Source organism: Spermophilus citellus (assembly GCF_964194105.1).
Source record: "Spermophilus citellus genome assembly, chromosome: 1".
Classification (NCBI taxonomy): Eukaryota; Metazoa; Chordata; class Mammalia; order Rodentia; family Sciuridae; genus Spermophilus; species Spermophilus citellus.
In genome coordinates, this window is record NC_138182.1 from 283,216,842 (window position 1) to 283,231,830 (window position 14,989).

Here is a 14,989-nt window from a genome sequence, read left to right on the forward strand (position 1 = left end):
CTCATCAGGTGATCCACCCGGCAGAATGCAACTGCTCAGAACACTCCAGCTCCCGCCCTCCCTACTGCCTCCTTCAAGCCAACTGTGCAAAGCTGAAGAAAGTTTGGGTCCAGTGTGTTGCAGCAGAGGACTCTCCTCACACTCCCCTCTCCAGATCCAGCACCTTCCTGACTGGGTGACCTTCAACGAATCCTCACCAGAAGAACTATGCCATGGCCTGTGTCTCTGATCTCTCCCTCTAGGAAACAGGAAAAGCCCTTTTACCCAAGATACCTTATCAGGTATGCCAGTGACTAGATAAATGTCATCCCCAGTCCTGGTCATACTTCTTTCACCTGACACTCTTCAGAGTTCTTAGACATAAGTCCTGAGCTGACATTTCCAATTCTGCACTCTTTGCCAGATCACACTAGGCGGTCTAGGCTAGGCTTTTTTTTTTTTTTTTTTTAAAGAGATAGAGAGAGAGAGAGAGAGAGAGAGAGAGAATTTTATTTATTTTTTAGTTTTTTCGGCGGACACAACATCTTTGTTGGTATGTGGTGCTGAGGATCGAACCCGGGCCGCACGCATGCCAGGCGAGCGCGCTACCGCTTGAGCCTTATCTCCAGCCCTAGGCTAGGCTTTTTATCTGCAGAATGGGAGTGACACTGCTCATCTCATCGCTATGATCTGCAAATTCATGAAGGAAAATCCAGGAGAGCAACAGCCCCAAAGAGCCCCATGTATTGATGCACTGGGTGCTGGTGACTGAGGAAGCTGCCAGATGGAGAAAAGATCACCTGGACTACTGTCAGTAACTGTGCACAAGCCAACAATCTGCACCTTAAAAGTTTTTCCAAGTATACAGGGGTGGTGACGCACACCTGTAATCCCAGCAGCTTGGAAGGCTGAAGCAGGAGGATCAAAGCCAGCCTCAGCAACTTAGGCCCTAAGCAACTCAGTGAGATCCTGACTCTAAATAAAAATATAAAAAAGGGCTGGGGTTATGGTTCAGTGGTTATATATCCCTGGGTTCAATCCTCCGTACCAAAAAAAAAAAAAAAAAAAGATTCTTCCAAGTTACACTTTGCCTTTGAACATATTTTATGCTTCATGTGTTATTAAAATAGCCTTTTGAAAGGATTTTCATTGGAAACTCAATTACTAGAGCTTTCCAAGTGGAGACTTGCTGAGCAACACATTTTTTTTTTTTTACCGCCATTTGAGTTGTGATTTATTTCAACAACTGTCACCAAATCAAGCACTATGTTTCAAATACAGTCTTAAAAGTCACACCAGTTCAGCACTGTCCAAATGTATGGTCATATGTATTTTTCCTGAAATTAAATAAAATTTAAATTCAGTTCTTTGGTCACATCAGTCATACTTTAAGTGCTGGCTAGCCATGTAGGGCCTGTGGCTGCTGTGTTGGACAGTCCAAGCACTACCGTGCCCTCTTCACAAAGCACTGCTGTACCCTGTTTTTCCAGCTGAATGCTCCCATCCCATACTCTGTCTTCCTTCGCCACCTATGGAACACCATGCTGGAGGGCCCAGAGAAACAGCAGCACTTCTCTCCACTCGCCCTTCCCCGTGAGCACAGAAAGCAAGCACAGCCGACCTGAAACAAGCTGCACCCTGAACCAGCTGCACAGCAGCATGTGCACACCTGAGCAAGTCCCGAGGACCCCGGGAGCTACCGTTCTTGTTTACATACTGCAGAGCAAGCACTACTGCACTACTTAAGTTTATAAAAATCAAAGGTATCTCTCAGTGCAAAGGAAGGATTTCCAGAATTTCCACAGCATCACCTTAGTCTGACGGTGCCTACACCTCCTCCCCTCTCCAACACTGGAACTTTAGTCTCTAGTTCTCCAAGAGAAAAATTTTGGCCTAAAAGAGAAAGCTGTCTGGATTTTCCAAGACCAAGTGAAAGGCTTTTCCTGCTGGCAACAAGAACTCCCTAATTTGGGGTTTCAACTTCCTTTGAGAAGAGGAGAAAGAAGGAAAGGAGTGGCATTAACCCTTCCCCTGGCAATTCACAAAGCGCTTCCAGGTCTTCCTTTGAGATGCTCTGTGAAGTGGACATCTTAGACTCTGCTTCTTGGGAGGGGAAAGGGGGGCTCAGAAGTTAGAACTGAGGTGAACCCAATAAACCCAGACTACAGAATGTGTGTCCTGGGCCAACCACGGGCTCCGGAGGCCATGCCATGCTTCCCAACACCAGGGAATGGGTTTGAGGCAAAATCCATTTTACTTTCCATTTGAAATAGTTTAACTTTCCATTTTCCTTAAACTCCTGCACCCTGGCCATTCCTTCAAATCAACAGGATTCCAGAAAGACAATGATAACCTGGGATCTTTTAAGCATGCAGAGATAGATACTACCTACACTCAACACGCTATCACCAATCTTAAACCACAGGAGAGAATGCTTGGTTGTGCAGAGCCATTGTCTTGGAAAAGAAAAAAACCACAAACCCACAATAAAAAAAAAATGTGTTGTGATAATCAAGGACGTTCCTAGCCAAGGGAACCCTAAGAGTGCTTCCTTCTAGTCCACCCTGTCATCTGTGAGACAGTCTGCACAGAGACCTACTTTCCTGAATACTGTTTTGCATTCTATACTGCAAGACATAACACCAATATAATCTCTCTTCAGGAAGGCAAGCACAAATAAATTGCTATAGGCAATTAATTATTATGCATTTAATTCCTTCAGAATTGACAATCAAACTTTTAAAATGTCTAAGACGACAAAAGTTTTCCTCAGCATTTGGTTTATGAATACCATATAGATTTGCCATCCCTCACCAACTTTCCTGAGTTGGCAGGTCCTGTCTTTCATTTGACATGTGTCCAGTGCCTGGTGTGGGTGTGGGTGGGTGTGTGTGTGTACGCGCGCACTGAGAATGCAGGCCGAAGGGACCCAGGAGAGCCATGGTCTGTTTTCTCAGAAGGATACTGAACTCCGTAAGTGGAACACACAAATACGGGGAAGGGCTGAGGAAAGGACAGGAAAAGAACTGTGAGGGGTCTTCTTGCTCTTCCTGAAGGAAGCACAGTGCTGAGGTCCCGAGCAAGTCACCATTCCCTGGATCCCGGGCTGCGGGCCAAGTGTTGCCCACCTCTTCTGAAGAGCAAAGATGGACTGTTGTACATCTACAATGAGGTGAAACACCAACCCCCACCTGCACAGGAATGACAACTTTCCTAAACTGGCCGACGCAGGACACCTCATCAACAGGACTTTTCAATCACAATGTTTTCAAGTGTCACATGGGTCTCCCGTAAATGCTTCTTAAATGACTTATTTTAAAAAACAGTGTATCTACAAGAGGCACAGAAACATTCTCATTGCTCTCATGGTCACTCTAGTTGCCCAATTCCAGAGGTGACAATCAAGCTAGAGGACAGGCCCAGCAATATACAAGTTACTGCAACAGACTGGAGTCCAGTCAAGAGACAGAAATGCTGGACAAGACAAGCAGAGCCTCCTCAGTGTCCAGAGGACAGAGGAGTCTCCAGGCAAGGACATCTGCACTGTAGCAGGCAGCACCCTAATGCCCAGAACCTGGGTCTCTAATGAGACTGTCATGCCAGGATCGTACTGTACTGGTATGTGGCCGCAGCAGGCGGGTATCTGGCGGGTCCCATCTAGTCATGTGAGTCCTGAGAAGCAGAAGGCTTTCTCCCATTGGCAGGGGACATCCTAAGAGACTCAAAGCACCTTGCTGGTTTGAAGATGGACAAGGCCATGAGCCAAAGAATACAGGTGCCCTGAAGCTGGAGGAGGGTCCAGTTAGCAGTCAGCAAAGAATCAGGGACCTAGTACTACCACTGCAAGAAAGTGAACTCTGCCATACTAAGAACATGCTACTAAGTAAGTGGACCTTGAGAACCAGATGAAAAGGCAACCAGCCCATACTCCGACTTTAGCCTTACAAGTCTGAGCAGAGAACTGAGTCCACCACCCCAATTTAACTAAGACAAAATAGTGCTGCTCTAAGCTGGAATTTGTGGTGAACTGTTATATAGCAACAGAAAACTAGAACAGCACAGAGCTCTCAAGAACAAGATGCTGAATTACTGTGCATCTCAACACCGGGGGAGGAGACAGGGTGTCTGGGGCACACATCACTGCCTACCTAGATCACTGGCGCCTAAGCTCAGAGCCTGGCCCTCACAGAAGCCCTCTGCAAGGCATGCCTTCCCATCCAACTCTGCTTCAGAGGAGAGCAGCCACAGCACCACAGTCCTGGGCAAGTCTCAGCAACACTGTGGCTTCAGTCTCCTGTGAGCCTGGGGACCAATTCTGTCCCTGGTACCGCCACCTGTGGCCTGACTGGCTGCCCCATCAAAATTAAGTTTCTGAACTTGAGCTTTTTTTTTTTTTTTTTTTTGGTGTTGCTGGGGATTAGAACCCAGGACCTAGTGCATATAAGGCAAGCACTCTACCAACTGAGCTATGTTCCCAGCCTAAACTTGAGCATTTTTAATTACAATACCCCCATTTTTTTTTTCTGCACAACTAGAAGATCTGATCCCAAACCATAAGACCTAACCAATGAACACAATGTTTTTATTTTCAACTAAGGTGGACAATTATCGCTCCTCCTGCTAGCCACTTGCATGAATCCAGCTAGGATGAGAACCAGGAAGGTATATTAAACAGTGACCAAATTCTGGGAGCTTACATTAAAATACAAATCTTAACATTATAAAAAACTTTTTTCTCTAAAATATTAACCTAAAAATTATTTTTTTAAATAATAAGTCACAACCATGTGTTATTCCTATTAAAGGAAATAACATTGGTTTTTCATTGAATGCTCCCAGCAATAAGATGAACAGAATCTGCTCTCACTTGCACAGCATGAGTATGAAGCCATTTTTTTCAAAAACTTTGAGGAGTCTCATTTTTCCAGAGGACCAGCCTACGGACAACTCTAACCTTCCTTTTCCCAAAAGAGGGTCTATAGCACCCCGGTGGGCAGCACCTTCTCCAGCGTCAGCTGTCCTATGTGGGTCCTGGCGCATCAGTGACCGGGCATGGGGTTTAAGCAGTTCTCCAGCAGGACTTTCCTCAGCTCTATGCCAGGCAGCAGCCTGCACTTTGTGGAGAACGGCCACTGTACGATGGGAAGGAATAAACGATACTATTATGAAGTGGGAAGGATCTGGGGGAAACTGACTTTGTAAGTGATCCATGTGGCAGAAAACATTTGTGGAGTGGGGTCATTCTCGCTTCCACTCCAACAATCTACCTTAAAGGCCTCCGAGAATGGAACCCAGAAAGCAAGATCCACTTGTGCCATTGAGAGCCTTGGAGGCAGATCTCACAATAAGTTCGCCCACCAGCGTGTCCCATGATGTTCACAGGAAGACAGAGAAGAGGAAAAAGGCAACTGGAGTGCTGACAGCAGGCCTTGCCAGGCCTTCACCTTGCCTCGCCTTCACCTTGCCTCCCACTCAGGCCTCCCAGGGATGTTCTGCGAGAGGTCCCACGGCTCTACTGGACATCCTGTAAAATCAGGTTACAGTCATGGAGGCAAAAGAGGGATTCCAGTTGCCTCACCACGTACTGACTCCCTCAGGAGAACAGAGCCAAGGGAGCATGCACGGAGCTGGAAGGAGCCAGCCAGGGCCTGGAGGCACATCTAATACATGCCAACACTGGTCAGCTTCTCACAGACTTCAGACAAGGAACAGAATTTGTGTTAGGAGTACAGAAGACATTAAAAGACCAACTACTGTCAAGGGACCTGCACAGGAAGCTATGTACAACCGCTGTCCATCTGAGTAAGCCAGCCTTCAGATGCCAAACTGAAGTGCAGCTGGTCAGAGTGCTGATCCATAGGTGTCTGCTGGGTCATCCACCCGCAACCTTCCTGGGGCTTTGCAACATTCTAGTGAGGAAGAAGCCAGGTATCTGAAGGCCACTCTCTCACCTCACTTATGGAGAACATTTCTTTACCACTAACCTGAGGCTTCTAAAGTTACTGGGACTGACCAGTGCAAAGAAGTAACAGCTAAAAGCACTGCACAAAAGTGGCAGCAGCCAGAGGCTGGAGTCCACACTCCTTTCATGTCTCCAGACCAGAAAATCAAAAAGCTGGCATGTCTTGCACTATGCACCTAATTCCCAAAACAAAGGCTCTTGAGTGTTCAAAGAGAAATGGGATAACAACCAGAGGCAATGGCCAACTCCTAAACCAGGACCACCCTTTCTTCACTGGAGACGTAACTGCACTAATCCCTGTCTTCTCACCGGCTCCTTCACCCTAGTAGAGGCTGAAAGCAATCTGGCAGTCTCACAAGCCCAGTCAACAACAAAGTTTCCAAGGCATAAAACTCCTCCCAAGCAAAGGATGAATGGAGCAGATTGCTATGTGGGCCACCAAACCAAGACCCACATGGGCCAAGTAGTGCTACTCAGACTCCTACCACAGGCCATGGCTTCTCCTTTCTTGAACTGCAGACACTGTCTTTCCAGAAATGCATACCCTGGAACCAAAGAAACTCTACACAGCTCCTCATCAACAAGGTCCTTCTCTGTTTGACAGCTAGACACACCCTGACATCACTTTTTTTCCTTTCTAAGTAACAAGGGAAGACCTGGTACTGGTCTTGTCCAGGGCCAAGTACCAGACACGGCTCTATCTTGACACCACAGGTTGTTTCACTTAAGACCAACAGGCCATACGGAAACAATCACTAGTGCTACCTCCTTTCCTCTGACCACAGGCTGGGCCCCACCACTGCTTTGATTTACTACTTCCTCTCCTGTCCCTTCTGAAAGGCGCCTGGAGCAGGCAACCTAGTGGAGAGCACCCCACCCTCCTCGGCACCTGGCATGCAGTGCTGGCAGGCTTCTCTAGGCAGACATGGTAGAAAGTGTATTCACCTCCAAAATTCCTACTGTGGACGTGGCACATACCACCAGAGACAGGAAAGGAAGAGTCCCCAGGCAAAGGAGAAAGGAGGATTCATAGCTTCATAGCACATGATGGTAGCATCAACCTAGGTGGGAATCAAACCAGCCCTCCTACTGGCTTTAGAGCCCACTCTTAAACCCTACACCATGTTGTCTCTGAACTGAGCTGAAAAGCTGGGTAGCAGGGCAAGTAGATTGCTGAGCTTCCGGCCTTGGTATTTAGCCTGGGAGTGAGGGTGGAAAGAGGATTCAGAAGAGGACTGGGAGGTTAGGGAATCTGATCACACCAGCTGACAGAGTATCTCAACCCACTGGCAGTGTGGGGAAAGAGCCCAAGCCTGGTGCATGGAAGACACCAGCCATGGGTTGCTTGGGAAGTCTCCACCACAGTGGCTGGAGGGCAAAGAGGATGAGGTATGGAGAGAGAGTGGAGCCAAACAGACAGCATCTGATCAATGACTGGACGTGGGGGGCAACAGGGTTGAGAGAAGCCAGATCTGCAAAAGCCGGACAGCCAGTGCTGATATGCACTAGGCAGGGGGCACTCAGAAGAGGGCCCAGTTTGGGGTTCAAGATCATAAGGGTGGGTGTTACAAACACCAGATCTTAGCATGGCACCTGGCCGACATGGCTCATCATCCAATGAAAGCAACAATACCACACACACACCTAGAAGCCTATAGGTTACCAGTAAGAAAACTCTAAGAGCATGGGCAATACACACAATGACATGATGCCACCAATGCTTGTAAAGGACATATGTGCAACACCGTAAGGGGCCAAAACATGCTCTTCAACCAAAGACAATGTCTTCCAACACTTTCTACTTCAAAGAAGTAATAGGCTGGAAACCCAAAGGCCCCCAACATGAGACCCTAGGTTTACTGCCCTCAGCAAGAAGAGCCTGCCACAACCACTATACTCAGAGTTCTAAGACAAGGAAGTGAAGGGGCATAAGCAGAGAAGACTGGGCTCCACTTTGGTCTAAAGTGCATGCTCAAGCTTCAGGAATTTTAAGAAAGTAACATTTCTAGCCCAAACCAGGTGAAACAATTTGCAGAATGTGAAGCTATTACTATGTAGCATACACCACCCTTTAAAGTAGTATCTACTGGTGTTTCCAACATACTCCAAGTGGGAAATACACTGAGCTGTAAGAAGAAACATTTTAAGAAAGAATCCCAAAGCCTAGAATTTATGAGTGTCTTGTATAAGGCTCTACTATCCCTAACAACCCTAACACCCTGAGAAATCCTTCAGTCATTTTAAATCAGCAGAAACCGTTACAGCAAAGCTCACGGTTTAAGTCTTGAAACACAGACACAAAACTGTATGTACAAATATTTTGTTTCTAGAAACCTGGGAAAGTAAAACAAGGCAAAGTGGCCGGGTGAACAGCATCACACCTGAACAACTTCACCTGGGAGGAGTCCAGCCCACGTACCCCTCATTTAGATCTGTTCCACACCTTGCTGTTTTTAGGTGCACTGAACTTGCAGAGACCTTTCAAGGCCCTCTTGGGCTGACGTGAGGTGTTCAAAATAAAGACAGCATCTTCCAAAGAACAAGTATACAGAGCAAGTCATTTTTTTTCGTTTCTTTCCCTTTTTTTTTTCCACCAGTAGCCAGCATTTAAATGCTTCAGATGATACTCTTTACGTTAATTTCTACACAGAATTAAAACATAACTTGCAACTTCATCTCACCACCACCACCTACCCAAATCACTTCTAAAGTCACTTTTGGCTAAATTGCATCAGTACAAAAGCCTCATCCTTTAAAAGAGCTTTCTCAAAAGAGAAAAAAAAAAAAATTAAGTATTTACCTTCCCGACAATACTAAAACATTGAACTCACTTGAAACCCCAAACCTATCTAGCCCCACTTGGACAAAGGGTCCCTAACTTTCCTGCTGGGAAAAAGAATGAGAAAGTGCCAGTTACCCCTTCCACTGTTGGGGGCAGAGGAGTGAAACTTCAGCACCACGGGAGTCAGCCCCTTTCCAGCACTGACAGCCCCGGGCCAGCAGGCCACTCCTTCCTAAGGGAATCTAAAAAGCCTTTAGAGCACCGCAGGGCCTTGGCCTTCAACCCCATCCCGGAAACGCAGCGCGGCGGCCGCACTCACCCCTGGATGCCGGGGCTGTACGCGCGGCTCTTCCACGGCGTGCCGGGCCGCGGCGCCTGGGCCCCCGGGCCGCCCCCTCCGCTCAGCGCGGCCGCGCGGCTGCCCGACAGCAGGTAGTTGAGGCCGTAGGTGCTGGCCTTGTTCTCGCGTTTCCGGCGGCCGGGATGGAACTGGTGCTGCGGTGGGGAGCCTGCGGGCGCGGGGCCGCGCGGCCCGGAGTGCCCGTTAGCCGCGCCGGGAGCGCTGGGCGCGCCGTCGGCGAAGCCAAAGAAGGCGCCGCCGCGGCCGCCGCCCGCCCGGCCCAGCGAGGCGCTGCTGGAGGACGACGACGAGCAGCCGGGGCTCTCGGTGCCCGACTCCGCGTTGGACGAGGACGAGGACGAGGACGACAGCGACGGCGACTTGTGCAGGCGCCGCGCGCCCTCGGCCGCGGGCCCGAGCGCCGTCAGCAGTGCAGGGGGCAGAGCGGCGGGCCCGGGCGCCGGCGGCGGGGGCGACGCGGCGGACAGAGCGGGGCCCAGGCCGCCGCCCCGCCCGGCCGCCCCCGGCGCGGCCGCCGTGTCCAGCGCCGGCGAGTTGAGGCAGAAGTAGGACGCGAAGCCCGCGCCGCCGCGGCCCACGCCCTGCGAGGTCTCCCAGATCTGCATCCACAGGGCATTGGCCGGCCCCTTCTGCTCCGGCTGGATCCAGGCCACGCGCGGATCCATCCACGCGCCGCCCCCGCGGGGCCCGCGCCGCCGCCGCCGCCGCGGCCCCGCCCCCGCCGCGCCCCGGGCCGCGCGCGGACGGATGGACGGACAGACGGACGGGCCTCGGAGCGCGCGGGCCCGGCTTGGGGCGCGCTCCCGCGGGTGCGGCGGCGGCCGGACAGGCGCGGCGCTCGGCGTTCAGCGCGGCCGCGGACGGCTGCGGCTCTGGCTCCCGCTCACACGGCGCGGGACGGGCGCGGGGGCCGCGGCGGCGGCGGCGGCGGTGGCGGCGTCGCGCTCGGGCCGCGGGGAGAGGCCATCGGAGGGGCGGCGACCGGCCGAGGGGGCGGGCCCAGGCCCCGCGGCGGGACCCGCGGAGGCGCCGCCGCCCGAGCGCCGGGCCCTCGGTCACGCCCGCGCCGCGCGCTTGGTGCTCCTGCAGCGGCGGCGGCGGCGGCGGCGAAAAGACACTGTCGGCGGCGACACGGCGTGGGGGAAGGAGGGGGCCGCCGCCTCCGCTCCAATGAGGGGCGGGGAGGGGGCGGGGGCGGCGGCAGGAGCGAGCCTCCCTCGCCGGGCCGCGGCGCAGTGCGCACGCGCGGCCGATTTCAAATCCTCACTAGACAGCGCCGCCTTGGTTACCGCGCCTGCGCACTGAGCGCCCGCCGCCCGGCAGGGAGGCCGGCGACGGAAGGCTGCGCGACTGGGCGGAGCTGAGGGCTGGAGGGCGGCGGCGGCGGCGGGTCGCTTCCAGACGGGGAAGGGGAAGGGTTGGGCTGGAGAGGAGGCCACGGCTGCCGCAGCGCGCAGGCTAGGCGTGCGGACATGCGCGCATAGGAATGTGGTTCCGGCAGCCGTGGGCCGCGCCGCGCGTGCGCATGACCGCCGCCGCCTGCTGGAAGTTCTTTGCAGCCGGGCACGGGCTGCAGATGCAGTCTCGGCTTTTCCTGTGGCGGGTGGATCATCTCAATGAGTGCCAGTCCCCTCTAGGAAAGAACGAAATCACCCGGCTACCCGCCTGTGTGCGTTAGAGGGCCGTCAGGGTGGTCGCGCTGCGGTCAGTGTTGTCGGCGCCCCCTCCCACGTGCACCCCGCGACGGGACTGGCCGGCAAGTGCCTGTGCGCTGAGCTGCAGGAAGGGACGCGCCTCAGAAGGGCTGCGGCACAAGCCGCCTTCCCGGCAGGTCTGTTGCAGGTGTTTAATTCCCTTTAAAAATTCTTTACTGTGCAAAAATAAACTTGCGAGTCAGTTCCCCAGGCAGTGTGGACAGTGCTCGGCATTGGAGATGCAACTCCTGGGCCTGCCTGGGCGTCCAACCCGGTAGTTGGTCACACCGGCCAGCACCGAGTTGGCAGCACTCTTTAGGGAACTGCCCCCATCGTTTGCCTCCCGGGTGATGCGGGTGTCCAGAGTGAGGGTAGCGAGGTTGACAGTGGCATTGTTTGGAATGCAACGCTGACCATGCGTTCTGTGAGGTCTGAAGCACACGCCAGTCACTGTTGGTATTTGCTGTGGCAGGCAGACAAGCCTAGAGAGCGCAAGGGCCCTGGTCTCCCACCAACGCAGATCCTCTAAGGGGGCCCCTACTGGGGCCCTGACTCTGCCTTGGCCCCACAGCGCCTGGCTCCATCCTTTGGAAGCATAATGGAGTAAGGCCGTTTTAAAAAACAAATCTTAAAAGCTCTCCTCCTTGTCTGCATCACAGATGAACAGATATTATTAATTGCTGGACGCTTTAAATATTGCACCAACGTGAAGTCCATGTATTGGTACTAAGGACTTTAGGCGAGTGGTGTTATTTACTACTAAAAATGAATGTTTCGGTTTAGACAGTTTTTAAGCAACTGCATATTGTACATGTGGAAAATATGTGAGTTAAATGAACTACAGGAAACCCAGTAAATTCCTTGTTAGTTTTGAACTCTGCTTCCAGTAGCTTCAACCAAAATCCTTGAAGTCATACCTGGTTTGTCTGTTGATAACCAACACACTCTTCCACTGGCCAGAAACATCCAGTACCAAACTGCTATCCTCCCGCTTCTCTCCCCATTTCAACTACCACTGTGTGTAGCCTGTGTTAAAACAGTGTCTCCCAGCTGATTTCCCACATTACATTCTTGCTCACTTCAGCATTTACCCACACAAGGACCTGAGTGAAAAAGTGTTTCTTTTTAAAAATTGGATCACCCAAGTCTATTCCAAACCTTTTCATGGCTTGCTTTCTCAGCAAAATATAACAGTCTTCCTGCTACCTATGCAACATTGTGCTGTGGTCCCTCCCCTCCCAGCTCTTTCCCTGACTCAGTCCTGAAGTCACGAGCTGGGCATACTGCTGCCATTACAGGGCCATTACACTTGCTGTTCTCCCTGCCTGGCTGTTCTCCCCAGACATCCTCAGGGTCCCTCCCTTCCCTCTAGCATAATGGCTTCCAAGTGGTTCTATTTAAACTGCACACTTAACATCTCCTATTTCCCTTTCCTGCTGTATTTTTCTCTTAGCATTTATCTCCATTGGTTTCCTGGGACTACTTAAACAAATTGAGTGGCATAAAAGAATGAATTTGTTCCCTCACAGTTCTGGAGACTACAAGTCTGCAATCAAGGTGACAGCAAGACCACACTTTCTGAAGTTTCTATAGAAGTATCTGTTCATGCTTTCCCCTTAGCCTCTGGTGTTGTTGGCTAAGCATGGCACTCCTTGGCTTGTAGATACATCATTCCAATCCCTGCCTCCTTCATGGCATCGTGTTTTCCCCAGCTCTGTCTTTTAAGAACACCATTTGTATTAGATTAGGACACACCAGAATGACATCATCTTAACCAATAACACATGGGAAGACCCTTTTTCCAAATAAGCATTCACAGCCACCAAGCCTAAGGATTTCAACATATCTTTGGGGACATACAATTCTATCCATGAGACTAACTCGTAGTTTATTATCATATGTATTATCTATGTTCCCTGAACTCCAATAAAATGTGAGGGCCACAAAAAAGAAATGTTTCTCCCCTTCTCTGCTGTGTGCCAGCTCCAGGACTGCCTGGCACATGTGGTTAGGTCCTCCATATACCCAGGTGCAATCAGCCAGCTGGACCACTGGGCATGACTGCGGGCAGCCGCCCTTACAAAGCTCCCGGGGTCTGTTGCACAGGTTCTCATTGTCACTTGTCCAACGTTGGGCGCTTCTTCCCTGCTGTCTCGTGCACTGTCTTTGCAGTTTTCCTTCAGCCTACCCCTTTGATTTGATTCTTCAGCCACCAGACAACTTTTTATATTTATAGTCAGAGTTTTATTATTTATATATTTAATCACAAGTCTTTTTATGTAAAAGGAGCAATATATTTCTGAATGCAAATCAAGAAACAATATTGAGAGTAAAATGCAGTTCTTGAGACCCAGATCAAGGGTCTTTGCTTATCAATATCTACAGAGAAGCCCAGCAGTTTGCCCTTAGGGCTAATACACACACACACACACACACACACACACACACTTTCTCTCTCTCTTCCTCCCTCCCTCTGATTTTGGAGGAAGGATAAGATTAGACATTACACTATGGTTTTTGAGATTTTTTTACCATGGAAAAATGGTTTGCAATGTATATTCCATGGACTACCCATGCCAGAATCAGCCGAACTGGTCAAAATGCAGATGTCTGGAGTTCACCCAATCTACCAAAAATCTACCAAAACTCTTGTTAGGAGCAAGCTCAGGAGTCTAGCTTAAGCAAATTCCCTGAGCGACTCTTAAGTACAGTGAAGTTTAAAAACTTCTGCCTTAACCAGTATTCCCAAACTCAGTAATGTAAGTATCTGAAAAAAATCAAAGTGTGTGTGTATTAGTTACTACTGAGTAACAAGCCACCCTCAAATGCAATGGCTTTACTGTTTCTCAAAGACAACCTCAGTCACCTGAGTTGTTCTACTGCTCAGATTGGACAAGGCCATGGTTGCAGTCATCTGGCAGGGCCGCAGAAGAGGGCTGCCCTAGAGCTACCACACTCTCACATGGCTGGCAGATGGCTGGCTGGCAGCTAGGGTGTCAGGTTCGACGGGCCCAAGGCTAGCCCCAGCTTGTTCTTAGCCTGGCTGAACATGGTCTCCAGAAACAAGCAGATGTGCACAGGCTCAGAGCTGGTATCCCTCACTTCCTCAACATTCCCTGAGCCCAAGTGAGAGGCAAGGCCTTGATAAGAGAGCCATGGGGTGTGGAAATAGCCTCCATGTCCTGACTGAAGAAACTGCATGGGGCATGGGAAACTGGACAGGGAATAACTGGGGCTGCATTGTCCAAACCTCTGTCTTCATAAGGCATTTTTCCAGCGTGTCTCTGGGTCTTCTCCTCTTGTAAGGATGCCAGTCATTGGATTTAGGGTCCAACCAAAAACCAGGATGATTTCATCTTAAGATCTTTAACTTATTGCATCTGGAAAGACTCCCATTTCCAAATAAAGTCATATTCTGAGATCGTGGCTGGACTTGATTTTGGGGAGGACACCATTCAACCTACTACCAAAGCCTAAACAAAAGCAGAGGGTCATTTAGCTCACCTTGTAAGAAATTCAGAAATAGAGGTCCAGTGCTCTGGACTGTCCAAGCTGACCTGTCGGTCATCTGGCCTTTGCCCCATGGCTGCCCTGCCCCAGTGCTCACATCCACACTCAAGTAGGAAGGGGAAACAGGGTGGACAGTGTCCATTGTATGTGACCCTTTTGATAGGAAAAGGGAGACCTTTCCAAGAACCCTCCAGATTTCTCCTTAAATATCCTTGACCAGAACTAGCTCTGATGCCACTCCTAACTGCAAGAGAGGCTGGGAAAAGAGGCAGAAGCCAGCTGTACACCTCTGTTCATTCATGGGCCATGTTGAAAGACAAACTGAAAACACTCATGGTGGGCATCCTGTAGATGTGAGGTCTGCCACCAGTCTCCTCCCCAGAGCCTGCTCTACCAAAACCCAGTTTTAAGGTTGACCTTGAACAGGGTGTCCCCACCATCATGTGCCCTGTGATTTCTTGTTAGGACAGCCAGAGGGCCTCCTCTCCCACATCACTCCAAAGCAGGATTTCTGTTGGGCTGATTAATCCCACTGGGCTTGATAATGTCTAGAAACATTCTTGATCATTAGAACTAGAGTTTGCTCATTGCTGTGTTTCAGGTGCCTATGGATGAAGTGTAGAAGACACGGTGTTTTTTTGTGGGAACATGTGGTGACTGGGAGCACAAAAGAAAAAGGAACCAGAAGGTGTTGCCAGACA

General features: G+C 50.6%; 1 protein-coding gene across 3 annotated transcripts in view; it reads right to left on the reverse strand.

Moving 5' to 3' along the window:
• TENT4A (terminal nucleotidyltransferase 4A) overlaps window positions 1-9,770 on the reverse strand; it is a 40,863-nt gene extending 31,093 nt beyond the window's left edge. For all 3 annotated transcript variants that reach the window (XM_081289307.1, XM_081289306.1, XM_081289305.1), the window contains exon 1: window positions 9,043-9,770. In XM_081289307.1, the coding sequence (XP_081145433.1) occupies window positions 9,043-9,749 (707 nt within the window). In that variant the 5' untranslated portion in view covers window positions 9,750-9,770. The remainder of the gene's footprint in view (window positions 1-9,042) is intronic.
• Between the last annotated feature and the right edge of the window lie 5,219 nt (window positions 9,771-14,989).